The sequence below is a fragment of the Manihot esculenta genome, chromosome 11 (genome assembly GCF_001659605.2).
Source record: "Manihot esculenta cultivar AM560-2 chromosome 11, M.esculenta_v8, whole genome shotgun sequence".
NCBI classification, from domain to species: Eukaryota; Viridiplantae; Streptophyta; class Magnoliopsida; order Malpighiales; family Euphorbiaceae; genus Manihot; species Manihot esculenta.
In genome coordinates, this window is record NC_035171.2 from 312,557 (window position 1) to 339,885 (window position 27,329).

Consider the following 27,329-nt stretch of genomic DNA (forward strand, 5'->3'; position numbering starts at 1 on the left):
TCTCTGGTCTCGAAAGATTTTATCCAAGAGTGACAGTATCATCTTGACCATTTGGAAGCATCTATATATAACCTGTGAAGCATTACAATATTCCTTAATGAAGGAACCAAACATTGTTCAAGTAATTCAACCATTTGAAACCAATGTCCCAGTACATCTCCTCTTGTTTCTTGCACTCACTGAAAGGCGTTTTGTTGATCCCAAGTACGCAATAAGCACTCAGAATTAAAACTCAGATCCGTTAATGCCCTGTTGGATTCTACAGGAACTGGAAGGCCCTTCATATTTGGAGATCTATGCTGCTGGTAAGGAATAGTCCTCCCAAATCTACCACCCTGGCACTTCAGTGGCTGTAGATGATATCAAAGACAACTTATTCGTACAAGGTGAATAGCTATCAGAGTAGACGTCAAAACTTCCTGGCCTTAGCTTTGGGGAACTCATTGATCTTGCTTTTGCCTTGGCAGATTCAGTTGCAGCCATGTAAGTTGGAACCACAGGAGACCTGGAGAAGGAATTGTCTTCTCCCAGGGAACGCTGCTTTCTGTGAAATGATCTTCTTGGAGCTGCCATCGGAGGATGTACTCCTTCATTTTGATACTGTCTCTGCAAACCTCTCAGTTCAAGTTGTCTCCCTCTATATTCCACTCTAGGCTTTGGAGTTGAAGTTAAGACTCTGTCCAAATCTTCTTGTTCTTTGCTTTTATTGGAAACTTGAACTTCCACCCACTGCTCTGGCCAATACCTCCATCTTCCGTTTGTCTTATTCCTCTCAGTGTCTGCTGAATTCTGGAATTTTCTTTTTCCCCTTCTTCCATTATGAGAAAATGCTTCTGTAGAAAAAGCTAGATCTGGAAATGACAGCATGTCAGAAGAAGAGGAAATTACCCGGTGAGTAAATGAGTATTCATTTATCCTTTCTCTCTTGATTGCAGCCTCTTTCTTGCTAAGAAACAAGGCATTTGCCTCCTGTTTTGTCATAATGCTCCCATCCCCTCTTTTTTGACGGTTTGTGTCCATCTAAAGAAGGCAAAAATTATTTGGCTGGTTAAGGCAGTAGCAGAAAAACATGGGCCCAAATAAAGCTGAAATGTTTGAAAGGAATTTTGGTATGAACAAGATTTTCTTGAGTTGCTAAGATAACAACGAAGGTCTCCAATATTTTATGCTTACCCTTATTATCTTGTCACTGAACTTATGGAACGATTTATTTTCATCGCATGTACAAGTTCCTTCCACCATTTGGATTCTCTTGGCACAGACCTGTGACTGTATATTTACAATGGACTGCAAGCATTTCAGAGTATTCATAGCTTGCCGTCGGACATTTCGCCCACGAATAATAGCCTGAAGCTTCACTATCCCCCTCAGTGCTTGCAAAGCTTTCCTTGCCTGCGATGCATGCTCCCAGATATACTTGTCAAAGTGATGCAATATGAGACAAGAAAATTGAGATTCTGGAGTCTTAGTAAAGTTTCTGAAATCAAAGATGACTATTGAGTGTTCAGTTGTCCGTGATTTGGTTGCCTGAATAATCACCGTACATTCTATACTTCTCTGGATAACATGTGTTTTCTTCTAAATTCTAACCCTCTTAAAACCATTCAAATATGTTCTTTACTAATCCAACTTATTTCAATGGACAATTGTTCATGAACAATTAATAAAGGTAATAGAAATCAGAGTAGTTTAAGTGTCAAATAAAGAAAAGAGCTTCAACAAAACTCACAAGATAACCTCGAAATGTGGCTTGAATCTTAAGAGCAGCAATTTCATGGATTTCCTTCTCATATTGATTAGTGGAGTGAAGTGCACCAGCTTGGATTTTGATGGCAGAATGTGCTTCTGTTTTTTTCTCACATTGCTGGATGGAGTGAGGGACACCGGTTAGCAGACCAACCTCAGCAGCAGCATCAGCAGCTGCAACAGCTGCTTCAGCAGCAGCAGCAGTGGCAAATGCAACATTTAAAGCTCGCTTGCTGTGCTCCTTCTCTGCCTCACTCAGAGTTGTTCTTTCTTTTGGCGGTGATGGTGCTGAAATGGAGGCCAGCCTGCGTTTCAGATTGAGCTTTCCAAAGAAAACCCATTTTCTTCTCTTGTCTTTCTGATAATGGTTAAGTTATACAGCAGATTCTCAGATGTTGAAGAGAGACAATTAGTTGAAAATAACATACCTTTTCTTGGTTGGATTGTGTGTCTGCAATGAAAAGCTTCCTCACTACGTTGAACCAACTCTTCTTAGCCATTGAAGCACCATTACTGCCAAGCATATTTATAGGCAATGAGGAGAAAGGAAGGTTGTTGAGAGATTGCGGAGAAAAGGGGAATTATATAATGGTGTATTGGAGAGGTAAGGCAGGAAAAGTCTATTCCTGGAAACTTTGGTTCTAGCTAAATAAAACTGAGAAAGATTTCCCTTAAATTCACATCAACCAAATGTTCATTAAAGGAGCTGAACAAGAGATGGGCGAAGATGGGATTTTTTTTTTTCTCGAGAAACTGAAATCACAATGACCAAAAAGTATAGTAAGTTGAGGAGTTAGTGGCGATCTTATTGTGTATGTTGGTATATTTATTAAAAAAAAATCATTTTTTTCATGATGAGTTTCATCTGTTCAGAAGTTGTGGGCCTTATCTTAAAAAGCACTATTTAGGTAGAAGCATATTGTATTCATGGAAGGAGCCTTCACCTATGAATTATCAGAAAAGTCTATTTAAGCTTTCATGGGACCTCCCATCTGTTTCCAACTCATGATTTTTCGCAACCGTAACAGATATCTTCAAATGTCTGTTGGGGGTGAAAATTACTGAACTACCCTTGTTTTGGGCCTCAAGTCACAAGTGAAATGCAATAGCGTGCAAGTTGAAAGTTTATTCGAGCTGAAAGAGCCATAGAGCATACCCTCCCCGGCCAGCAGTTCAGTCTTTATTCCAATTTTCTTGTGTTTTAATTCAACCATAAACATATGATTGCTAAAAGCCAAGTTCCAAGGTGTTAAATTATGTCTGCTTGCTAGATTTGCTAAGAAATAATGAGAGAATATTTAAGGAGCAAAAAGCATTAGTTTCTCTAGTAGAATGTAGGTATTCCATGAAAGGAACAAGTACAAGGAGAGAGTGTTAAATGGTTGCAAGGCCTGCTGCACGGACACAAACACAAAGGAGGAGGGAAGTGGGGAGAGAGGCCCATAGGCAATAGTTGAGTGGAATATGCAGAAGAAAGCAAAACAGCCCTGGGTTTCAAGATGGAAAGACAGCTGTTAAAGGGCCGTATAAAGAGCCGAGGAGGTGTCATAATTCTAATAATCTTTTGGATAAATGCTCCTCTCCCTTTGGAGAAGAAGCTTTCGCGTTTTAGGTGATTGAGTGGCCTTGAACTGGCTGGTACTCTTTCTTTAACTTCAGCCTTTAGGCCTTAGTTTCAACCAGACAACAACTCAAAGCCGATTGGGATTAATAGCATTGCGGCATTTAGAAGCAAATACCAAATGCACTAAGAAAATATAGAGCAATCATTAAAGCAATGGATGGTCTAGCTCCATTATTATTTATCTCCAAAGGCCTTTGACCATCCAAGTCACATAATTAAGTAGCTGGCTGGGCCGGCCTTTTGAAGAGGTCTCGTTATATCAAATGCTAAGCACATGCAAAAGCTGAGATGGAATTGATTGGTTCTGACCTTAGCTATGGATGTCGTTTCAGTCCCCACAAATGAAAGTGATCAGAATGAATTTAACGCCAGAAACCCATTAGGAGGAGCTTCTTTCCCTTCTTCAATAAATGCAATCATTACATTCTACTAAATATGCACTAAAATCATTTTACAACTGAAATCCTCAATACCTCATACTTCATTTATTTTTTCTTCTCAACTGGCAATAATACAATATCATTAAAACCACACAAGGTGTTGCCTTAATCTATCCATGCACAAATGCTCTTCTAACCTTCTTCCACTAATTACTAGTTCTTTCCATACAAAACAAAATACTCTTGGCCAGACTTTTCGCTTATAGATTTGAAGTAATGGGCATGACTTTCGCTTCTATGCCAACTAGATCCCACCTACAAAAAACCTAAAAGAGCTTGACCTGAAGCTTTACACCCATCCAATTTCAGGCTATGTTTGGATCTCTAGAAATTTATGCCCAACTCAATTTCAAGCATCTTCTGTATCTATTGGCCATTCCGAGGCCTATGGATATGTCAAAAAGCTCAAGGCCAAAAAATAATAGAACAACAATTTTTTTTAAGGTCTAAAAAATAAAATTCAAACTAAAATCTAACTCTAAAAATCCACAACTCATATAGAATTTGTGATTTAATTTGGACGAAGCAAAACAGATGTGTCTGACTCCTTTTTCTGTAATATCTCGACCATTGTTGCTAGCATCATCATACTAAAAACGCTTAACTCTTTCAAATGAAAGGCATAAGTTTAAGTCAAAATAAAGAACCAATAAAAAAGCTAATCATTTTTAAAATCAAAGAGAAGCATCGCGATCTGACAATGAAGTGCAAACAAGACTAAATTAGATAAAGAATAGTCTTTCCTCTCTCAAACCTAACACCATTGTCCGGAGAAACACAGAAGAACTTCCAATTTCAAAACACTAGCTAGCAAAAAGGAGAGAAGATGGTTGTGAGCTACCATCACTCATCATCTCTGTTCCCTATTACACCTCATATAACACTATACTAGAGGCTTCGATTGCAATATGCAAAAGGAAATACACCGATAAGCAATGGAAACCTCACTATTAGCTTTGCATGTCAAAAACAATACAACCACACAAAAAATATATACATTCTCATCCAAAGGAGAGAGAGAAAATTTACGTTCTCAAGAGAGAAAAGGAAACCGACACAAAAAAGGGGTATGTTGCTTACAAAAAAAGAAAAACAGATAGAGGGGAAGATTTCTCTCCCTACAAAAATGGAGAGAATTTGTCTAGATCATTAAAAAATTTTCTTCCCCGACCATATTAATCAGATCATATTAAAAGTTAAATTTAATAGTGTTCATTATAAAAGTCTAAAACAAAAGAATTATTTTTAGACTAGCTACTTTTAAAAAAAAAAAAAAAAACTTTAATGTTTCACATTAAATTGATAATTATCATTAAGCTAGGAAGGTAGTTTAATAAACAAATCTTGGGTAGCATAGCCCTGACTTCAACCAACCCACCCCACCCCCCCCCCCCAACCCTTGTTCTAAACATCCAACCATCGCGACAGTCTTTGCTTTAAATACAAGTCATCTAATAATCCAGAAAAACATTTAGGCGAGTGGAAGAGCCCTATTATAAGAGTATGCTCTGCTTTCTAATTGGTGTGTACTAATGCATACAACGCGAGAAAAAAGAAAAAGAAATCATATATAAGTACAAGCATATATATGCCTATGGAAGCGCCTAGGCCTCCCGTTTAGGTCGGTTGCGAGTTCGCGAGCCTTGAAGTGCAGGCTGCTGCGCTTCATCCTCCAAGGGAATGTCAACATCATCACCATCATCCTCTTCATCTGCTTCCCTGATTGCTTGATTAATTGCAAGCTGCTCAATAAAACATCAGAATCCATTACAATCAGAGTATGACACATTAGCATGCACACATAAGTTAAAAAACACATTATATAACAAATTCTATATATTGAGACATCTGAGTCAAATTGCGTTCTGTATTCCGCTAGATATGAGTAACAAAAGAAATAACACGGAGCCACAGCACTTTCTTTCAAAAATAGAAAGTAAAAAAACGTTGTCTTATAGCATAATAGTAGGCAAGGAAACACATCCTTGCAGTATTAGGAACTCACTAGCTGGTAGAAAGCCATTTTCAGCTGGTTTAACCTTCAAAATTCACTTCCCAAAATAATAAGCATTAGATGCCATTCTAAACTAAATGCAAGGAAATTGAGATTACAAGACTACAAATTCTGCCTTTGCTTGAAAATGGTCAAAATCTCAACCTAACGGCAAGAATGATCAGATTTAGAGACAACAGGTATTTCCCACCGCGGGAAGTTATTTAGCGTTGGGATGAGTGACTTCCGAGTAATATTGAAACAAAAAAGTATCTGTTGCTTGATATCATACATAATGCAAGTCCTCGGTGCTCTTTTATGTCACTCCAAGAAGTTCTTCCCATCGGAAAGATACAACGAGGGATTCTAGAACTAAAAATAGACTTCCCCGAACTGACTAGTGAAATATTGAAGCAAAACTCTGAGCCGCTTCAAACCCAACAAGGACTTGTGTCAAGCACCTAGTGGGTATTCAAAAGAAAAAAGTGAAATTGCTAGACCCAAAGAAGTCTCATTTCTAACCCAAAAGACCAACGTAAGCAGTAAACCTACAATAGCAACCAAAGACACAGAATCAAGAATTCCAATTTTCTAAAGCATCAACTGAAGCTACCCACTTGATATTATCACTGCAGCAGTAAAACGAGATAAAAATTTATATAATCACCTCCTCCAGATAGTCTCTGTCAAGCTTATCAGCAATTCTAATAGAGGTGAAGATGGTACCAATGAGGAGAGAGAGAGGAAACACGAAAGCAAACACATAGCTAGTCGTGCTGGGACCCGCGCGTGTGACCAAAGTCGAACCTCTCATCGTTCGTCTGTCTCGGACGAGGCTAATGGCAGGCGACGTTGGCAAGTGCATAGGCTTGAAGGAGGCAATTATGGGTGTAGAAGAGATGGGGAGTGTAAGAGCGGGTGAGTTGGGGATTAGGAAATTCCCCATTGTGCTTTTGGGGGGAAATATTTAGAGCAGATATTTAATGGTGAAGTTCGACAATTTTATTTTATTAAAGAGCTGTTGGGCATTACCGTTAACCGGCATTATTGTTAAATCCGTTGTTCCCCAAAAATTTCTGATTAAAAACCTATATATATATATATTTTGCAATAATTGAAGTAATATTTTGAAATAAATTATTTTCTAAACTTCCATGCCAATTTTATCATAGAATGTGAAAAATTAAACTATTGGAATTTAATTTTGATTTATATTAAAAATATTTTAACTCATCTTAAATTTAATTAAAAATTAATTTAAATTATTTAAATTTAATTATTATAATTCAAATAATTTTAAATTTGTTTAATTTTATATATTTTAATTAATAATTTAAATAAAAAATATTTTTATCAATAATTTTTTATTTAAAAAATTTAATATTTTTAAAAAATATTTAAATTTAATTTTTTAAATAAAAATATATAAAAAAGCTATAAATATTATTATAAAATATATTTTTTATATTAAATTAATTATTTATATAAACGAATTTAAATATTAAAATATTTTATATAGAAATTTAAATCCAATTCGAATTTCCAAAAAATGTTATTTTTAAAATTTAAATTTATTTTAAATTTAATTATATATATTTAAATTCGTTATATTAAAATTCGATTGGATTAAATATCTGAATATGTTGAATTTGTTGTACTCTCTAATTATATAGGTAGAGAAATAAATACAGATAAGATATTTAAAAATTAAACTATCCAAATTTAAATTCATTTTGAATTTAATTAAAAAATAATTTCAATAATTTAAATTTATTTTAAATTTAATTATTATTATTATAAGAATAAACCTGAAGCGTTTAATTTTATATATTTGAATTAATAATTTATATAAAAAATATTTTTCAATTAATAAATTTCATTTAAAAAATATTTCAATTTTAATTTTTTAAATGAAAATATAAAAAAAATTATAAATATTATTATAAAATATATTTTTTTATATTAAATTAATTCAGATTTTCCCGATCCGTTGCCATTCGCTCAACACCATCCTTAGTTGAGCGAAACTCTACGTAGCAAGACAAGAAAGGTTGCTTGCAAATTATTGAGCTATTTTGCTGGGGATTAAATGCTAGATCCTCCCATTGGTATGCTCAGCTGACTAATTCATAAAGGTGTAATTTATCCTTGGATTATTTTTCTTTTGGTGATGCCATAATTTGAGGCTGTAGCTAAACCTTCAATCAGAGAACTAGAAATGGCAAACAAGACGACCTTGGTTCATTTTAACTCAATTTGAGATCATGTAGGCATCCTCTCAAATACAAAAAAACTTTAAAGCACATGATATCCTCTCAAGAATCCCATATTGTCATTTTGCCTCTTGAATTTCCACAAAATTAACTAATGATACAACACTTGGCTGTGAACACTGTGGTTTCTGTAAATAAAATAAGTTTTCTGGTTGTAAACATGAAGTTACAATGCCATAAATCTCTCTTCTAAAGAATGTACACAGGCGCTTGGATCATGATCGGGAATCACGGGGAAGAACCAACTGAACTGAACACACTGCAGAAAGAGGCCTGAGGCCTGCTTGCGCTTTCTTTTCTCTCCTGGTTCTCCCTTTCAAAGCAAATCAGACCAAAATGATCAAACCTATTTGAACAGGAATGAGAAGAAGAAGCAATCACGCCAAACTCTCAATCACATTTCCACAAGGATGTCATCGTTCACTCCAGGGGGAGACAATGGAGGAACAGCTGCTTCATGAAATTCAGTAGCTTCTAGATCCAAAACCTTCCTAGCAGCTGTCTGATGCTCCCTGTTTCTTCCCATCTTTCTCGATGGTAGTGATTCAGAGGCAATAGCTCTGGATGAGTTGCTTTTATCAATAGATGCTAAAAATTTGTCTTTTGAAATAGTTGTTGGCGCAGATGCAATAATAGAACTGAATACACCAGATTCTCTTAAAGCCTGAATTATGACCTGAAATGCACAAGCAATAAATGCTTTCAAGAGATAAACCACAGAATTCAGGCATGAACTTTAGGTACTTTCAAACATACACGATCAGTGAAATTGGCCTCACTAACTAGTTGAACAGTGAACTACGGGTCATGTTAGATTATTGCATCAACACACAAACAGTAGACAAAATGCAAGATATTTCACTACTTCATGATATGGGGAAAAAAGGTTAAAAACAGACCAACGCTAGCATGCAACAATATGTTTGTAGATTGCATATAATGATCCACTTCAAGATATGGAGCCTGTCCATTTTGTCTCGCTTTTAACAAAGGAAGTTATTCAATGTTTCTTACCATGGGTGCATATATGCGGGTTAAAATTCCCTTCCTTAATAGTTTCAATTTTAGGTCTTTATCACCCCATACAACATGTTCATGGTACCTAAAACAGAAGTAAAGAACAAAACATTACTATTTTGGCAGAAACAAGAGTAACTTTAAAAAAATAAATGAAATGTGAATGCACAAGTTCTCCCACAAATATGCATAGGAGATATATAACGATGAGAAGGTAATTGTCCGACAATGAAATACTTGCCAGTTTAGCATTTCCTCATCTGTTGTTGTTGATGCTATTATGAATGCCTACAATGAATAAAGTTGAATCCATAAGAAGAAAAGGTTGTCAGAAGAACAATAGAATCTCAAGCCAACTGAACACGAGCAAACAAAAAAATTTTAATAAATTCAAACCTCGTATATTGCTATTGACTTGACAAACATAAGAATTAAAATAAACCTGTGATAATCTAAGGCTTATATCATCTATTTCCACTAAAAAGTCATTAGTTACCAGAAAATCTAATGTTGGGCAAGCACCCACAGCATCTCTGCACTTAATCTCATCTCTTATGATGATGTTTACTCAATTGTGGAAACCATATAAATGAATTCCCATGAAAGGGCTTGTTTGGACTGTTTACAGGGTGCAATGACATCTTAAATCATGACTGCAACCTCTAACTCAAGAATGGAACCACCCTTCCCAAGTATAAAGTTCTTGGGTCTATCATGCATAGTATTAGTATGCAACAAGAATTAGATCCCACATAAAACCAACTTGGACACTTACTCACTGCTCATTAAAACATAAATACTGAACAAGGAAAAGCCACATCAGCATTATAAAAGACATCATTACTTGGGTGATATCAATGTCAGCCATTTGTGAGGGCACTCTTATATGCCAGCCACTCGTGTACTTTGTTCATATGCTAAGGACTGTACCCCTCGGGCATTAATGCTCTTTTCTTGTTTTGGAAAATAGATATGGAATCAAAAAAGGAAAGAAGGAATAAATATTCCATTGAACTAAAATCATGCCGTAGATGCCTGCCAGGAATTGTCTATTTTCTAGCATGGGTTCTTCAAAAAATAGATTGCACTTTCCACTTGTAATAGACAAGCAGCAACAGCTGAAATGAAAACCAAGAGAAGGAACTGCACTAACAGCTCTGTCAAATTCCAACATAAAGCATCTCTTGACATCCTCCTTGGTAGGCTTACAGCCACATCGATCACGTCTGGAAGTCAAGTCTGAGAATTTGGCATATGTATAGTGTAGAACCGCAGCCTCTTCCAATTTCACCTCACTAAGGAAAAGTAAAACAAATAAAATGATTGTTGCAGAAAGCCAATATCATGTCAGTACAACTATTGACAAAATAAGGCAACACCAACATAATTTCAAGAACTCAGATAGAACAAGTTGTCATCCAGAACTGATAATGAAAAAAGAAAAAAAGGTAAAACATCTAAATGGTAACATTCAAGTTCTGCAAACTGTTCACACATGAAAAAATATACTCCACTGAGGGACTGCAGCAGGGATGGGAAGGCAGCCTTTTGTATAGTGAGTGTGAATTTATAATGTCAGCATGCCTTTCATTCACATTCTTTTGCATAGATTAAGCTCAAAGTCAATGCTGATAAAGGATCATACATATAATAAACATACTTGGGAGTTTTCATGTAGTTATGCCATCGGTGTGCACCATTAGGACGGAGATGATCTTGAATTCGAGCAACTGATTTCCCATTTCCATAAGTTAAGAAGTAATTTGGATTCCCACGAGTTGACTCCTTGTACATGCCAAAGTATGAATCCTTTGGAAGATGGTCATAATTCTTTTTGAACAATGAAACCTATTGGCATTATCACATCAATACGCACATATGCAAAGACTATACATGTATTCTCAATTCAAAGGCATGCAAATAAAAAGGCAAATGCCCAGCATTTTTCTAAATAACAAGAAAAATCAAACAGTACATTATTCATCCCGATTCCCAGAATGTTAGAAAATTATAACAGAAAAGCCACTCTAATTGTACAGTACTTTCTTCAAGAGTAGAAGTCATCATAATACATTCTTTGCCATACATCCTTTTTCTAACCCCAACTGACCTCCTGTTCCAAATTTCCATCATCAATACTTCCACAAACTGCCAGCCACAATTTTTCTTCTGCTTTTTAAGCTCATCTCTTGCTTAAGAAATTAGAAAGAACCTTCATCTGTACAGTAATTCTGCTCTTCTTTTAAATTATAGAATTTTTGAGCATCAGAACTAGTTCTACAAGCTTATAGAATCTCATCTATTGTTGCAACATTTGGGATTTTGCCATAGGGCAGACTAGGAACACAAAACAAGATTCAGTAAATAACCATCAAGTTAGCTATTGCTTTTGTTTAGAGGAAGATATTTACTTGTACATTCACCAGTTGCTTTCCTTTCCTTAACTTATGACTCGAATGTTAGATATTTATGAACCTCATCACGAAATCAGCTAACTATCCTGTTCGTATATTCTACACTGGTTTATTACCACACCGGTTAGGACTGAACAAATTGAACTCAAAACCAGATATTAATTTTGTTCAACATTTTTACAATCCAATAAATTTATAAATAATACAAAAGATTTGACCACAAAAACTTCAGCCAACAGTGAACTTGAAGGTATAGCATACACAAAAATCTAAATGAGTCTTTGTCAAACTGTTCAACCCCAAAATTACAATTAAAATTACTAACCTAAATTTAAATATATATATATATATAGATTATTAAGGAAATTTACCTCACTAAAAGGATCCTTGATATCATCTCTTTCAACACCACTCTCCTGAGAAATAAAAACATCATTATTATTCAAATGAAAATACAGATTACAGAAATACCAGGAGATTGCTCTCTTAAGAATACCCTGATTGACATTAAAAAAAAGTTTTTAACCTACACATGTCACTCACATAATTTGGAAAAATAACCATATCTACATTCCCAGGAACATCCAGCAGTAATTGCCTCAAGGAATATTCACTAGAACCAGCAGGATGTATCAGTTCATCAGTGTCAAGATGAAGTATCCAGTCCATACCTGCATCCTATAATTTTCACAGGCATGGGATAAGTTCCAAAAACATAAGATCAATAGCTTGTTATGACAAACTAATAACAATAAATAGAATTGCCAAAGATGAGTATTCAATTAACTATATTTCTTACCCTTGCCATGACAATAGCCATTTCCATATTGAGAGATTGCTTCACAAACAGTTCATAATTGCATGGCTTGTAAAAGAAACTTGACAGCCATGTCTCATTCCAGATCCGGCTGATTAAAAGAAGAGAGAAAATAAGAAGAAATGAACATCTTAGAGAAGATTTAAACTATATGAATATATGCAGATAATTTTCAAGGTTTCGACCCCAATACATCAATAATTATCTTAAGTCAAGAAAAACTATAAAGTAATTCATCTATACTTCAAACCTACCGTAAATTTCTACTGAAAATAGATGCTAAGAACAAAATACTGCAGAGACACTACCAATTTACTTTACAATTCAAAAGCCATGATTCAAATTCAGCATTTTGTTCAAGCTCAACCATTAGGAAAGATTAACAGACCTTCTTGCCTGTTGCTCCTCTAGTTCTCTTGTTCTAAATATCACTTTTACTCCCTGAGAAAATCATACACTACTTATGCTCAGTGACTTTCAAAAAAAAAAAAAAAAAAAAAGAAAAAGCATAAATCAAAGTGCAAAAATTCCAATATAAAGCACATTAACTCACAGGAATAGATTCAAGAACTTTAGATACACTAGGAGATGCAGCCTTTCCTTCTACAAAAAGGAAAAAGGTTGTCACGCCGATAACCTTATGATAAAACATCCATGGAAGAATCTGATCTAAGCCTGCAGAGGTACTTGTTGTTATACATATCTGCACAAGGAGTATCATTTCCATATTGGGTCAGAAATACTGAAGTTATAACAAATAGATCAGTGATAAATTAAATTTATAAAAGACTGAAATTCTAAATCCAAGCAACATCCACAAATATTCAATGGCCAAGGAGAAAAGACAGAAACCACTAAATACCAACATCGAGTAAAAGAACAGTTGAAACCTACAACTATACGGCATGTCTTGTTTGCATTGAAATGGAAACGGATACAATCTAGACATCCTCATCCAAGAATATAATTATAATTTCATTTTTTTCAGATAATTAAGTATAACTCAAGGACAGCTTTAGAAACCAATATCACAATTTTGATTTCATTTTGATCTAAATTGAAGTTATGGAAAGAGAAAAAAAATAATTAAAAAAAAAATTTGAAATACATTGAACAAGAGAAGAGTATTCTATTATATCCCTAGAATCAAATTCCTTATCCATTTTTAGGACATATCAAAAGTTCCCTAAGAGAAATCAAGCTAAAAAAAGGTATTCTAGATAACCAGCTTTAAAGACAAGTACTTCACATGGTTAAGAGTTTAGTCAAGTTTTTATTCATTCACCAAGAACCAAGAAAAATTCAACGTAATATTTCAACACTAAGTCTGACTTAACCAAGCTGCGCCAAGCTCTCAATTTCTGGGAGCCAAAACAAATAATAACAACAGATCCCAAAAGTATGCTTGTTAAGGCAATGCATAATCGAGTAACAGTCGGCAAAACCTTAAACAAATCTAGAAACAGGCCAATCCCCAAAATTGACAAGTCAACATGGACGCACTTGAAAAAAGACTCCAGAACCAAACGCAGATAACAAAAGCGAGCAAAATTAAAAGCAAAAACTAAAAAAGAATGCATACCTTAGGCCTCAAATTGGCCTCGAAATCAAACTTCCAATCACGCAGGTAGGGGAAAGAAGGAGACCCACTTCGAGCAAGAGAGAAGCAGTCAGATGAGTGGTGAGGTTTAGGAGAAAGAATAGAAGCTGAGGATTCCATGCCGGGAAAGATCTCATGGTTGTGGGAACCTTGAGGAGCCCAGCGAGCAGTGATGGTGGCGGGATCAGCGAGAACTCGATCGCCTTTCCATTGCAGGACGAAGGCCAAGGCGGCAAGAGAAAGAGGGAGGAGAGTGAGGAGTAGGATAAGCTTTGACGAGAAGGACTGGTTAGATGAAGAGGAGGAAGAGGGGCGGAGAGGGGCGTGGAGGTGGTGGTGGTGATGGTGGTTTGGCATGGTGGCTGCAGGTGGAGAGAGAAGTGGGAAATGGCAAGCGAGGAAGGCGTAAATTTGATTTAAGTATATAATATCAATATAAATTAGTTAAACTGTATTTCTCGAAGTTAGACGATGTCGTTTAAACGAAATGCAGTTCTCTTCCCTGCCCTTGTGTGTGGAGAAATAAAAGGGCGAACCTAAAACCAGAGCAAGGAAAAGAATATCCACCCAATCAGTGTTCTTTTTCCCTTCTCTCTGGAGTTACCTGCCTATGCTGCGTAGCGTCGAGCTGCTTCTCTTTAAGCTCCAAAGGGAGTGTTTCTTCGCTAAATGCTCAATTTCTTCAGACCCATCACAGTCTTTTCCCATTTCATGTCTTCAATCGACGCCTTTCTTTCCTCTGCTCCTTGTTGTTCAGAGTGGAAGTGGTCTCAAACCCTAAATCTTCTCCATATCCTCTTTATATTTTTGCTTTCCCTTTTTGCTCCTTTCTCTTTCCACTCCCAAAACGAAGATTATTATAAATCGAGGTTGGGTTTTTTACGCTCTGTGGATTCTACAGCTCTGGTTTTTACACGCCATGAGTGACAACAAGGTATTATTTGGGGTGCAATAATAACACAAAATTGCATTTTTTTTGTACTATCACTTTTGTATCGTATGTTAAAAGATGGAATCTTGAATGTTCCATCCGTCTTATGCTTGCTTCAGGGAGAAAATTTTCACATGCAGGGATTTAAATTAGCTTACTAGTAGGAAATTGGTGCTAGGGAAGCATTAATAAGGCTTCTCATAGAAATGGGTATCGTTGTAGATGATCATTTTCGTATTATTTTTGGTTTCATAACCATTTCATTGTCCATTAGTACATTAGTATAGCTTTGAAGCTGGATTCTCACTTTGCAGCTTATGATTTTTCCCCACTCTACCAGGTCCTAGTATTTGGGTCATTCACTGAAGATGAAACCAGGTCATGGCTGCAAAAGCCATCATCTGACTCTGAGAAAGATGAAAAACCCTTGGAAAAGAAAGAATTGCAATTTGGTTCTTTGAATTTTGCAACTGCAATAACTTTTGGTGATTTTAATAGTGAATCAAGCAGGCAACTGGGTTCTGCAAATGGAAAAGTCAGTTTTCAGACTAAAAGTCCACTTAAGAAGGAAAAGGATGTGAAGATTGCACAAAAAGAACATAATTTGCCTGGGGTGCTGGGAAGTCCAAAACAAAATGGAAGCATTAACGATTTCTCCCGTGGCAATGCCATCACTAATGGTGTGAAGAACTTAAATGGGGAGAGTGTAGATATGACTTCTTTGCATTTATCCAAGAACGAAGGCAGTTCCAGAAATCAATCACAAAGCTCAAACTTTGATGTCCTTGATTGTGAGAATGTAAATGATGGGAATTCTGAGGATGGTGACAATGATTCACTCGTACATGTGAAGAGGGAGGAAATTTGGAAGCCAACTGATGGGCCTGTTGCAGCAGTTAAAAATTTACTACCTCGTGGCTTAATTAACTCGGGAAATTTATGCTTTCTTAATGCGTCTCTGCAGGCTCTCTTATCCTGTTCCCCATTTGTTCAGCTTTTGCAGGATCTTAGAGTCCGCAACATCCCAAAGGTGCGCTAGCTTTGATAATTGCATTTTACTTTCATTTCTGTGTTTGTAGTGTGCCTTTTTTTTCATCTCAATGTGCAAAATAGCTAATAATACAGTCAACATTTTCACGAGGATATGCTATAAAATAGCTAACTATAAGTACTGATGCTATGACTTTTTTGAAAAAATGATGCTCTAGGTTGGCTTTCCGACGCTAACTGCATTTGTGGAGTTTGTTTCTAACTTTGACGTGCCAAGCAGTTCCAGATTGAAAAAGGACATGGCTGCAGTTGAGACTGGTTGGCCTTTTAGCCCAGCCATGTTTGAAGGCGTTCTTAAAAATTTTACTCCAGATATTCCCAATAGCTTATCAGGAAGACCAAGGTTTGTTTTTTTGCTTTGTCAGTACTACTTTTCAGTCTCCGCAAAAATATTAGAGATGAACCTAACTTTTCTTATCACAAAGTTTTTCATGCTGAAATAATCAATTTAGTTCTGTTGTGTATGACATGGGCATATGGAGGCAGATATGGTAGTTTTGGGTGCTGCAAATGTTAACCAAACCGAATTAATTCAATCCAATCCAAACCAAAAGCATTGGTTTTGACACATAGTTTAGATTGGTTTTAGAATATGATTGAATGGACTTTTGGGTTTGCTTTTGGTTTTAGGACATGAAAAACCAATTGCAACCAAATCAAACTGAGCTGAACCAAGAATGTATTAAAGCTACTCTGTCTTGAATTATATATAAACATTTCTTTTATATATTAATTTGCTTTCTTCTACATGATCTAAAATTTCTATAAGCATAAAATGAAATTTTTCGTTTTTTGGTTCTTGATACATCTGTTCATGTTATTATGTTTAAAATACATGTTATTTGAATGTTCTCAATTTTTTGAAGATTTTTATTTTTCTCATTTACTGTTATAACCTACCAAACTGAACTTAAATGGTTTGGTTTAGATAATTAGTTTCTTTGTTTTGATTGTGGTTTTATTTGTTGACAAACGACTTTGTATGTTTGGTTTGAATATCTAGCTCAAATTGACCAAACCAAACCATGAACACCCATAGTTTTGGGAGCTTTGTTACATCTATTTCTTATGAAGATTGTAGGAATGGAAATTGTGCCTTATGAATGAATGTGATATCCAACTGCATATGCAATGATGCTTGTGATACTTGTAATGAATAAGAGTGTTGATATTTGTTGCACACCCAAAGATTGGTAGTCCTCTTGATAGTCTTGATATTTGGTGCTATAATACTTGTAATGAATATGAGTCTAGTTCCCTGATACATTTGTTTACAGGCAGGAGGATGCTCAGGAGTTTCTTAGTTTCATCATGGATCAAATGCATTATGAATTACTTCAATGTGAAGGACAATCTGCTAGTATTAACGCTGCCAAATCTACTCTAGTGTCCTCAACGGAAGATGATGAATGGGAGACTGTTGGCCCAAAAAATAAATCTGCAGTAACTAGAACGCAAAGATTCAATCCTTCAGAGCTAAGTGATATTTTTGGAGGACAGCTGAGAAGTGTTGTGAAAGCAAGAGGTATGATTGTAGTTAATTTTTTAATAGTTGTAATTGGAAGCGTGTATATTTTCATTTGGAAGAATCTGTAGGAGGGATTTAGTAGAAGATGGACCCTATTCACGTACTGTGTTATATATGTTTAACCTTATTGAGAGCAACTCGAAAATTCCGAATCCCTACTTCCACATATACTTCAAAATTACTTGAGAATTAGCTATCCTCACAAAACACATTCTGATTTTCACCACTCAATATCTAGAGAAGTGTTTGGCTTAACTAATGAAAATTAGTGTATAAGCACTTTTTATAGCTTATAAGCATTCTAAATTTTAAATAGTTATGAGTTTAGTTAAAATGCTTATAAATGACCAATAAACAATTGTAATATTTGGTAATAAGTAGTTTATAAACACATTTATTATTAAATTATTAAAAATGATATTACTTAAAGTATATGGTGAATTTTTAAAATTATATGAGGGTAATATAATAACTTTGTTTGGTCAAATCAGCTTATAAGCCAAAATAAAAAGTTGGACGTCTTAGCTTATTTTCTTATAAGTTGAACTTGTAAGCCCAGAAAATATTGTAAACAAACAGGTCAGCTTATTTGTAGAGCTTATAAGCTGGTTTGACCAGCGTATAAGCTAAAACAAACATCCTCCCCGTTCCTTGCAAAGAATCATGAATTCAATATTGTGGCAAAACAGTGTAAAAAAAAATCAAATCTTGGTCAATGCAAAGCAAAGCCAACTGAAAATCCACCAAACCAAGCATCCGTAGAGTCCTTAAACAACCTGAAGGTTGTTCCGAAAACAACTGCAAGCCACAAATATAAAGTTAACAACTCAGCAAAGAGTCAAAGAGTGATATGCAAACTTCAATGATAAGTGGAAATCTACCAAACCAGGCATCCACAGAGTCATGTGCAACATTTCATGCCCATGCTAAATCTGTTTTCTCTGTTGTAAATTGAACTCAACCTGCCAAACTCAACTCTTTCTATTTAGTCATATTTGCATATGGAGAAATATGCCCTGCTTTCATGGTATCCAATAAATTCTGTACAAATTATAATTATCTAGGGTGAGGATCAACTTACATGCATGAGTTATAGCATTTTGTGCAGTTCATTTTCCCTGTGAAATCATAGTTCTTGAAATTGATTATTTGATTGGTCTGTAGATCATTTATGCCGAATGTATGAAAATGTCATGGGACCTTGTAAATAACTGTTCAACTTGCACGTGCTAGAGTTTTGTTTGGTCATGTCATGTCTTCTCTTTTGTTCAGCAGCTTAATGACTGTCATGATAACGAGTAAAATAAGTACTAGATTTAGAATTGAAGTATCAACTGTGTGAGGGAATTAATTTTGAAGAAACAGCAAGCATCAAAATGCTAGTTCATCCTGATTTATATGTGGTAGACTCTGTTATATCCTGAGTTTCTGCATTTAGATCAGTTAAGTTATCCTTTTTATGTAGTTCTCTTATTAGCATTTTCTTTTTTTGAGGCGCAGGAAATAAAGCTTCTGCAACTGTTCAACCATTTCTGTTGCTTCACCTAGATATTTATCCTGAAGCTGTTCATACTATTGAGGATGCACTCCATTTGTTCTCTGCACCAGAAAATCTAGAAGGTTATCGGACATCGGCAATGGGGAAGGTACCTGTTTGTTATGTCGTGGTTATATTTAGTATTTGAGACTGGTTAAACCTGTCTTGAACGAGGATTACAGAACCTTTATGAAGATATTTGAACTTTTCATATTTCCACTATTAAGAAATATTTCACTAGGAGTCCTTGTAGAACTCAAGTATTAGATTCTTAGAAGTATAATATTTAACAAGCATATTTATATATGCCTAGCATTCAGATATTGCCTTTGAAGGAAATTACTTATTATTTTTAGTATTATTATTTTAATTTGCTTTGTTTTAGCAAATGCTCAAATATTAAATTCATTAAACCTCTACAGGCTGGTGTAGTGACTGCAAGAAAATCTGTGAAGATACAGACACTTCCTAAGATATTGATTTTGCACCTGATGCGTTTTAGTTATGGAAGCCAAGGGAGCACCAAGTTGCACAAACTTGTGCACTTCCCTCTTGAATTTGTTCTGGGTCGGGAACTACTTTTTTCTCCATTGACTGAGGTATTCAACTTCACCTCCTTTTTGTTTTATCCTAATGGTTCAACTTTTGGCTAATAGATGCATTCTCTGGCAGGACTAAATATCACCTTAATTTTAGTCTCTTTGGATTGGGTATGAGAAACATGCAGTCGATATAGTTTGGCTTCTCAACTCGCTAAATATCAATTTTTTGAGCTTTCTAGGTTTTGTGTGTGTCTGTCCGTCTCTGTTAGTTCACTGTATTGTCTAGTTGTTGTTTTATGGGGTGGGTATATAGTTCTGATTCACTATTTTGTTGGTTGAAATTTTAAATTGCCGTTGTGGTATTATTGTGGCGCACCAAGAGTTTTCTCTTTTTCTTTTTTTCTTTTCATTTAAGAAGATAATGGTGATCATTCTTTACTTTAACATTAAACAAATGTAAATGCTTTTTTTTTTAGAGCCGAAAATACGAACTTGTTGCTACAGTCACTCATCATGGTTGGGAACCTTCAAAGGGTCATTATACCGCTGATGCCCGCTCTCCCAACGGTCAATGGCTGCGTTTTGATGATGCATTTGTCTCTGCAATTGGAACAAGCAAGGTGTTGCATGACCAGGCCTATGTCCTCTTCTACAAACAAGTATAGGGTGTGGTGGAACGAATTTTGATTACGCCATATAAAATTTTACAAACCTGTTACAGGATTAGTAGATAAGATTATCTGGTCAGCTGTTCGGCAACGAACTTGTCTGTTAGGATTGAAAGGCCCATTAACCGTCTTGTATCAAGTCCCTGGGCCAAAAAGTCAAACTCACCTGGGGGAAAGCAATTACTGCAGTGTTTTCTTATTATTATTAATTTTTCCTCACCTTCTCCTCCGTCTTCTTTCAGCTTTACATCTACGAATTCAACTGATCTGTAATTTACTAGGATAATCAAGTAAATATATGGGAAGTTGTTGATGTTCAAAGTAGATCCTCGTTATTGTGAAAATCCTTTGGAGATTATAGTTGGTATGGAAGCCAGGAAATGTGACATCTAAAGTTTAGTGACGAGGTGGCTAGTGGTGGTAATAGTTGATGATAAGCCATTCACTCTTTCACCGATGGATTGGCGAGTTGATTTGGATTAACATGCTAAGTGCTGCCACGTTTTGAATCAAACCAAGGCCTAGTTTTGGGGGATGAAAATTTGAAGCGGTAGTTTGGTGTTATGGTGGTATTCTATGATGTGTTATAAAGTATCGAGTATTAGCCATCATGATGCAATGTTTATTGGTTGTACTTCTGGCGTTAGGTTTGCTTAGGGAGCCATATGCCGTCCCCATGATTCTTGACGCATTCACAGTCTCTGGTTTAGAACTAACCAACTCTGCTATAGAGATTATATGTGAACAAACTGACAGTTTCCATTATTAGCAAGAGCATATATTTTTGTGAGATCAATGCTAATTATTCTCATCGAGTAACCTACATTGGTCATGGAACCGATTGTGCTCGAGTAGCTCTTAATCTTTTTCTTGCTTTATCAATGAGCACTTGGTGATATTGGGGCCATTTTAAGGCCTGTAAGGATTTGAGTTCGAATTGTGGGGAAAAAAATTCACCACCTTCCCTTTCATAACCGCATATACTGGAACCGTTGGAAACACCTACAAGAAGCCTGCATGCAAGTTCCAACTGAAAAGCGCAAACCTAAACATAAAGAGCATGAGATTTCAGTCAAAAGTTCCAACACAAGTAGAACAGTTGTAGTTCATTAAGATAAAAATTCAAGCTCAGGAATTACAGTTGCTTCAGAAAGTTGTCCAACTTCTTTAAATAGAGAAGCTGACTGCTTATGGCGCCCACTGTTATTAATCATCAAGAGATCACGATTTTGCTTCTTGAATCTTTCAACGCTTTCCACGGCGAACTACGTTCACAGGATCCGATTCCGTTTCCATGTGACACTAGACAAAAACCAAAAGATAGAGTATTGTTGCAGCAAATTGTCTTAGTGAACACAGATCACTTAATTGCTCGAACTTCTTTCAAGATTTTATATCATGGGGAAAAATTTGCCTACCATGAAATGGAATCTTAGCTTTTGTGGCGTTTTGCTTCAGCCGATCAAAATCAGGCACCAGCTCTATTTACATCAGCACAGAGTAAAAACAAGTTTCCAGCCTACTTTTCATGATAAAATATATATTCTGCAACAGAGATGATAGAGAAAATATACGTCCTATTTTTTTTTTTTTTTTTTTTTTTTTTTTGTGTGTGTGTGTGTGTGTGTCCAATCCATTGATAGCTAGATTGAGACTTGACACACGATTCCCATCTAAGAATAGCTAGATTGTTGTTTATTTTTATTTAATAAAAATAATTTAAGGGGTCAGGAAATGTAGAATTGTCACACCATTTCTTGGAGAATATTTTTATTTGGAATATTGTGAATATAAAAATAATTGCTTTGGTTTCAATTCTCAGAGTATATAAATATGTAAGTAATAAAATCTTAAATGGGCATTTTGCAACCCCCTTGGATTCCATTTGTTAGAGTGGAGAATAAGAACCTGCAAAAGTTTGGACAGCCAGACTGTTAGACAATTTGCATATCAAAATCGAGATTGATATGTGATTAAGGATCCTTATTCCATTGTCCTTTTCTTGTTCTTTCTGGTCGGTCAAGATTTTAAGGGAACTTGAGTACATCTGATTATTGTTCTTTTCCTCTATTAGTGGGGCAGCAATTTCAGGTGAAGCAAATGCCAACGCCATGTTCTGGTCCTAAAGCTCACCTAATAAATGCTAAAATAACACATTGTTTCACTAAAACAGCAATTGCACTTACCAGAAATGTGAAAACAAAAGCAAGGGAAAAAAAAATTATGCTGTTTTGCTGTTTTGCCTATGCTCTTCAATAAAAAATTATGACACAATCTGACTAAAAGAACAAATTGAAAAAGGAATTAGTGCCTCATCTCTAAGCCTTGAAAGTCTTACTAACACAAGGTGATGGATTGTTCCGCTGTACTCTGTATTGCAGAGGTGTCCTGTATCTGGTTGAAATGCTTGGGCACCCACCATACCCTCACACTCTTGTCAAGGCCACCACTATAGAGCAAGAACCCGCCACCAACACAATTAGGCGATGCTTGCAAACACTTGACTGGCCCTTCATGGCCACTTATGACCACTGATTTACAAAGTTTACCATAAGCCTCTCTCTTCCATATACTAATGCTCTTATCAGCTGATCCACTGCACAAAAACTCCCCCATTAAACACATACACAGAACTGCCATTTGATGTGCCTTTGTCTCTGACACCAACTTCCAACTAGCAAAATCTCCACTCCCTTCCCATCCCATCAAAAACCCATCTGAGCCCCCTCCATACACCCATCTCCCATCTTCTGAAACTACCACTGTATTAAGAGAAGCATCCTTATGACCCTCCAAAGTCCCCTTCAAAAAATGAGGGCTCTTTCCTTCTTTTCCCCAAGCCTTTATTTTCCCATCTGCTGAGGCTGAATACACTATCCCTTTACTAGCCACCAAGCCATTTATAGCATCATCATGAGCCTTAATTGACTCTAGGCACTTCAAATCTGATATCCTCCATACCTTAAGAGTCGTATCCCAAGAACCAGAATAAATAAAACCACTATGAAGTATTAAACAAGATATACTATCTGCATGCTCAATCCATAATTTCTTATGGTGCCTCCTAGTTTGCACGTAATTACTCTGCTTCATGAACTTCCCTAAATAGTCCTTTGCAGTAGGGAGTGTGTCAAGGAGCCTAAACACATTCTCTGAGCTTCTGGACACCTTCCATGCTCTAATCCTACTATCTTGATGGGCAGTAAAGACCCTATTCCCAACTGTTACTAATGCCTTTACAGATCCATCCCCTTGTCCGAACTTTGTGAAGAGCCTCAAATCAGGCTGTTGCCAAACTATAATATCCTTCCCTTGTGAAGCGCTCAAGACGAATTCACCACACAAAGCCAAGCAAGAAACTGGTCCTACATGCTCAGAGAGTACTGCCAGCAATCGATACGAGTAAGATTTGGTTGGATAATGATGATCCACATGTTGGAGCTGAAAACGGAAGGATGTTGGTGGGCTATCATCACTAATCTCAGTGGAGGAGGTGGCGCTACTACAGCTGCTAACGCTGGAACTACAAGCAGTTACATACGGTGAAGGAGTAGTTTGTGATATAGGAGGATTCATGGGATTAGCTAGCCAAATAAGATTAGGAGAATGTTAAATTGTATTCATGAAAGGATTTGGCAGAGGAAGAAGAGGAGATGGGTACTTAAATAAAGAGAGGAGACTTGGAATTTCTTGACGGAATAACAGATATATAGTATTGAAATGGAATAAAAAGATTCTTATTTTACGTGGATTTGTGATTAAGAATGAATTGGATTGAAGTGGGGTAAAAGTAATTTGATTGAAATTAATGTTAAACAAAAACATTCTTCCCTAAATGTTGTTAAGCTTCGGGACAAAAATTCACAAGTATACTTGATCATGATTGATCATAGTAGGGGATTAAGTAAAATTAAATGGTCTGACTGCTGAGTCACAAGTATACTTGATCATATTGATCATGAGGATATATATATATATTTTCTGTAAAAAGAAAAAAGATTATATGTTTTAGTAAATGGGTAAAAAGCTTTTAATATTGAAAAAGCTTGCACGTATCCAGCTATATCATCATAATTGACACCACTACCTAATACATCAAACATATTGATTTCTTGAAGAGTTAATTAGTATACCAATGGAAAATCAAGGGAAGCTATCCAAAGCTTCTACTACATTACCCTATACTCCTACTTTTTGGGTCTTTACATTGCTTTATTAATCCTTCAAGGCTTTGTTCTCCAACACAAGCCAGCCCCATATGATTCAGCTCTCTACTGAGTTCTTCAAGACCCAAGTGGCCTAATAGGCGTTCACATTTTGTTGTTGGGCTTTGACATAACTCACAAAACAAGACAAACTCAATCCAAATATGGTACGGTTAGATATAAATATACAAAAGTGGGAATTAAGCTCAAACCAAAGCCTAAATGATGTCACCACACTACATAAATGGAGCCCAATGCTTAACCATACTCCTCGTTCATATGGTTCAACGCCGTTGGTGAATTTGGTTATTGCGTAGGCCGTCAAGCAACACCCTTCGGCCTTCCGCGGTGGGATAGTTTATACTTGTCCGCAGGAGACTATACTCTCCTTCCTTCGGGTGATGTTGGTTTTGGTATGCTATCAATGCCTTGAGTACACAATTTCACATCCATTTTAACACCTCAATTCCAACATATGCACTGAATTAAACTTCAACAAATCCTAATTCCTAAAATAAAACACAATCACTTCCTCTAATTTATCAGTCTTCATTAGATTATTTAATTCCAATTAAGCATATCTAGCAATCTTAGGTTACAGATTTTTTTATACCTACCATTCAAAGCCCTATTTTCCTTCTTTCTCTCTTCATTCTACATCATCAATTCCTCAAACTCACTTTCAACTCATCATCAAAATATATATTAAACTTCTCTACCAACGACTTCACAGCATTATCATCATTATTAGCCCTGCTGTCAAAACTCCCCTCTAAATGTTTGCTTAACTAGTACTCACAAAACTTTTACCGAACTCTCATTATTCCGAAAAAAATCGAACACCGAAACACTAAGATATAGTATGGATCTCTGTTTTATGACTAAAATCATATATAACTTTTTCAACAATTAAGAACGTAATTAACTATAATAAATTTAATGAGTAAAAAAATAAATTATCACAAAATCAAAGCAAAGTCGTCCAATTGAAATCATAAAGTTTAGAATGGAAAAAGGATGATATGTGATATATTATATACATATATTATATAATTGCAGCTGGATAATAGGATAAGGATACAAAAATAAAAAAAAAAAAAGTGAGAAATATATAAATTTTACCTCATGGTTCCATAATCCAAATCTTTAACTTAGAATCTGTTTGACATTGAATTTGAAAGTTAGAAAAATATTTTTAAAAAAAAGTACCATTTTAAATGCTGTTAAAAATACAATTTAAAAAATTATTTCATTGGTCAAATTATATAAAAATAATTTTTAATCTTTTTTAGAAAATATTTTTTTCAACAACATTTTTAGCAATACTGCCAAATAAACCTTTAGACTTGAAATTTTTTTCCCATAAACGAGTAGCTGATGGTATGTGGCATTTAATGGACAAATGGAGAGTAAGAGACGGGTAATAGATTAGATCGTGCGACACAATTCACAGTGGAGAGAGATTGGAGCTTATTGCAGGGCTGGAGTTCGATGGTCGTTTTTAAGGTTTTGTTTCCTCAAATTTTGACTGCCCCGATGTTTTTAAAAGCCCAAATTAGGCCCGGTAAGCATAGAGAGAGCAATTTCAAAGTAAAACCACACCCGATTCAGAAGAATCTGGCGCGGGTCTGATCTCTCTCCACGTCAAAATTGAGAACACTCCGTTTCTCCGATATCTATCTATCCCCAACTGGCCAACTCCTGTATAATCCGCAAATGTAGAACCGGGTAAAATGGCCCGAAAACGAAGAGCTCGTATCTTTTATGATGAAAAAGAGGCAAGAATTGGGTGAAAAGCTCTCACAGTGTGTGTAGCGCAAAGACTCCAATCAAAACTCTCAAGGACTTGTCTCAGATTAAGTCCAATTTGCTTTCTGTGGGATAAAGGTTGAGTTTTTTTAAGGCTTTCGCCTTTACCATGATAATGAATGTCCTCTACATAGTATTATATTTCTGAAATGCTTTTTGGGTAGAATAATAATTTTTCAATTGTGTACTGTTTTATAGTTACGTTTAAAATTTGTTTATAAAAACGATCAGCGGCTACTTTGAACGAATTGAATGGTTGTAGAGGTAACTTATCACTAGAAAAGATGCCATGTCTCTGGAGAAGTAGGACTCGTTCTTTCTACCTATCTCTCTATTTTGGTTGTTGTGTTGTATTTGAATTCACAAGCTGTAAAATAAGACAACACACACTCCTGCTGCTATTACTATATATGTTTCCCTCTTGGAGAGTTTCTGGAAAATAAGAAGCACCATATTTATTTGATGCTTAAGGAATGACTCATTCAAATTTAATTCTATCACACAGCCACTATGCTTAAATTGATCCTATATAAAAACCAAGTTCATTTGTTGGGAAGAGCATGAGTTTAGTTCATGGGCTACACGCTACCTAGCCCAAACTTCTCACTGCCACTATATGTACCTAATCATATTTTAAAATAATTTAATAATTTTTATATTAAACGTATGTACTCACTAAAAAAGATCAAGACATGTATATATTTTTTAAAATAAATTATTATATTTATACAGCTGAGAAATTAAAAACCTTTCAATCCAAAACATTAATCTTATCAAACATATGCTCTTTTTGTCTTTTACCTTTACAATTGTGCTCAATTATAGACAGCCGCTGACCTACAAAACGAGTTTCCTTGGAAAAATCCTCATTAAACTTTGCTAAAACCGATAGCCATTTAAGACAAGGAAAATCAACTGCTTTCAAATCACACCCCTTTTTCATGTCTTTGAGAGTTTTGATTGGTTCCCATCCACCTATATATGCTATAGTAATTAGAGAGAATATTATTATTGGATATAACTACTCAACTCAGGATTTCATTGGCTGCTCCATGCATGACAATTTTAAATCCTTTTGTTAATTAAACGCTTGAAATTCATCAAAATTTTCTTTTTTTGGGTTCAACTTTTCTCG

The 27,329-nt window shown here is 35.6% G+C and overlaps 4 protein-coding genes and 1 pseudogene across 7 annotated transcripts; 1 reads left to right on the plus strand and 4 right to left on the minus strand.

Annotated features, from left to right (window-relative positions):
- Nucleotides 1-38: 38 nt before the first annotated feature.
- Nucleotides 39-2,545, minus strand: LOC110625732 (annotated as a pseudogene).
- Nucleotides 2,546-5,265: 2,720 nt separating this feature from the next.
- Nucleotides 5,266-6,799, minus strand: LOC110626638. Of its 2 annotated transcripts, none has more exons than XM_043962106.1 (2): nucleotides 6,471-6,799; nucleotides 5,266-5,555 (listed from the first exon to the last, which is right to left on the minus strand). In XM_043962106.1, the coding sequence occupies exons 1-2, from the start codon at nucleotides 6,747-6,749 to the stop codon at nucleotides 5,415-5,417; spliced, it is 420 nt and encodes a 139-aa protein (XP_043818041.1). In that variant the 5' UTR covers nucleotides 6,750-6,799; the 3' UTR covers nucleotides 5,266-5,414. The 2 variants fall into 2 exon arrangements, with proteins under 2 accessions (XP_043818041.1, XP_021628365.2); XM_021772673.2 differs by having other exon boundaries at nucleotides 5,266-5,552; nucleotides 6,471-6,789.
- Nucleotides 6,800-8,022: 1,223 nt separating this feature from the next.
- LOC110626926 (glycosyltransferase-like KOBITO 1) lies at nucleotides 8,023-14,344 on the minus strand. The gene is made up of 11 exons (XM_021773119.2): nucleotides 13,907-14,344; nucleotides 12,878-13,027; nucleotides 12,713-12,765; nucleotides 12,307-12,415; nucleotides 12,051-12,185; nucleotides 11,879-11,923; nucleotides 10,754-10,941; nucleotides 10,247-10,388; nucleotides 9,335-9,381; nucleotides 9,091-9,178; nucleotides 8,023-8,752 (listed from the first exon to the last, which is right to left on the minus strand). Exons 1-11 carry the CDS (start codon nucleotides 14,279-14,281, stop codon nucleotides 8,471-8,473), a joined length of 1,614 nt encoding a protein of 537 aa, XP_021628811.1. The 5' UTR covers nucleotides 14,282-14,344; the 3' UTR covers nucleotides 8,023-8,470.
- A 122-nt stretch (nucleotides 14,345-14,466) lies between these two features.
- On the plus strand, nucleotides 14,467-20,504 carry LOC110626925 (ubiquitin carboxyl-terminal hydrolase 24). 3 transcript variants are annotated; one of them, XM_021773116.2, is made up of 7 exons: nucleotides 14,467-14,858; nucleotides 15,196-15,885; nucleotides 16,064-16,248; nucleotides 17,183-17,430; nucleotides 18,928-19,079; nucleotides 19,393-19,569; nucleotides 19,989-20,504. In XM_021773116.2, exons 1-7 carry the CDS (start codon nucleotides 14,844-14,846, stop codon nucleotides 20,175-20,177), a joined length of 1,656 nt encoding a protein of 551 aa, XP_021628808.1. In that variant the 5' UTR covers nucleotides 14,467-14,843; the 3' UTR covers nucleotides 20,178-20,504. The 3 variants fall into 3 exon arrangements, with proteins under 3 accessions (XP_021628808.1, XP_021628810.1, XP_021628809.1); XM_021773118.2 differs by lacking the exon at nucleotides 19,989-20,504 and adding an exon at nucleotides 19,643-19,886; XM_021773117.2 differs by having other exon boundaries at nucleotides 14,469-14,858; nucleotides 18,934-19,079.
- Nucleotides 20,505-21,799: 1,295 nt separating this feature from the next.
- Nucleotides 21,800-23,848, minus strand: LOC110626277 (protein JINGUBANG). Its single transcript, XM_021772093.2, has one exon. It carries the CDS (start codon nucleotides 23,754-23,756, stop codon nucleotides 22,518-22,520), a length of 1,239 nt encoding a protein of 412 aa, XP_021627785.1. The 5' UTR covers nucleotides 23,757-23,848; the 3' UTR covers nucleotides 21,800-22,517.
- Between the last annotated feature and the right edge of the window lie 3,481 nt (nucleotides 23,849-27,329).

Excerpts from the sequence above, each read along its gene's own strand:
- LOC110626638 (XM_043962106.1), bottom strand. The coding sequence starts at position 6,749 with ATGGGGAATTTCCTAATCCCCAACTCACCCGCTCTTACACTCCCCATC. Across the intron at positions 5,556-6,470 it reads ACAGAGACTATCTGGAGGAG|CAGCTTGCAATTAATCAAGC; the intron begins GTGATTATATAA and ends TGTTTTATTGAG.
- LOC110626926 (XM_021773119.2), bottom strand. The coding sequence starts at position 14,281 with ATGCCAAACCACCATCACCACCACCACCTCCACGCCCCTCTCCGCCCC. Across the intron at positions 12,416-12,712 it reads GAGGAGCAACAGGCAAGAAG|CCGGATCTGGAATGAGACAT; the intron begins GTCTGTTAATCT and ends TCTTTTAATCAG. Across the intron at positions 9,382-10,246 it reads TGTTGGAATTTGACAGAGCT|GCATTCATAATAGCATCAAC; the intron begins GTTAGTGCAGTT and ends TATTCATTGTAG.
- LOC110626925 (XM_021773116.2), top strand. Across the intron at positions 17,431-18,927 it reads AAGTGTTGTGAAAGCAAGAG|GCGCAGGAAATAAAGCTTCT; the intron begins GTATGATTGTAG and ends TCTTTTTTTGAG. Across the intron at positions 19,570-19,988 it reads TTTTTTCTCCATTGACTGAG|AGCCGAAAATACGAACTTGT; the intron begins GTATTCAACTTC and ends TTTTTTTTTTAG.
- LOC110626277 (XM_021772093.2), bottom strand. The coding sequence starts at position 23,756 with ATGAATCCTCCTATATCACAAACTACTCCTTCACCGTATGTAACTGCT.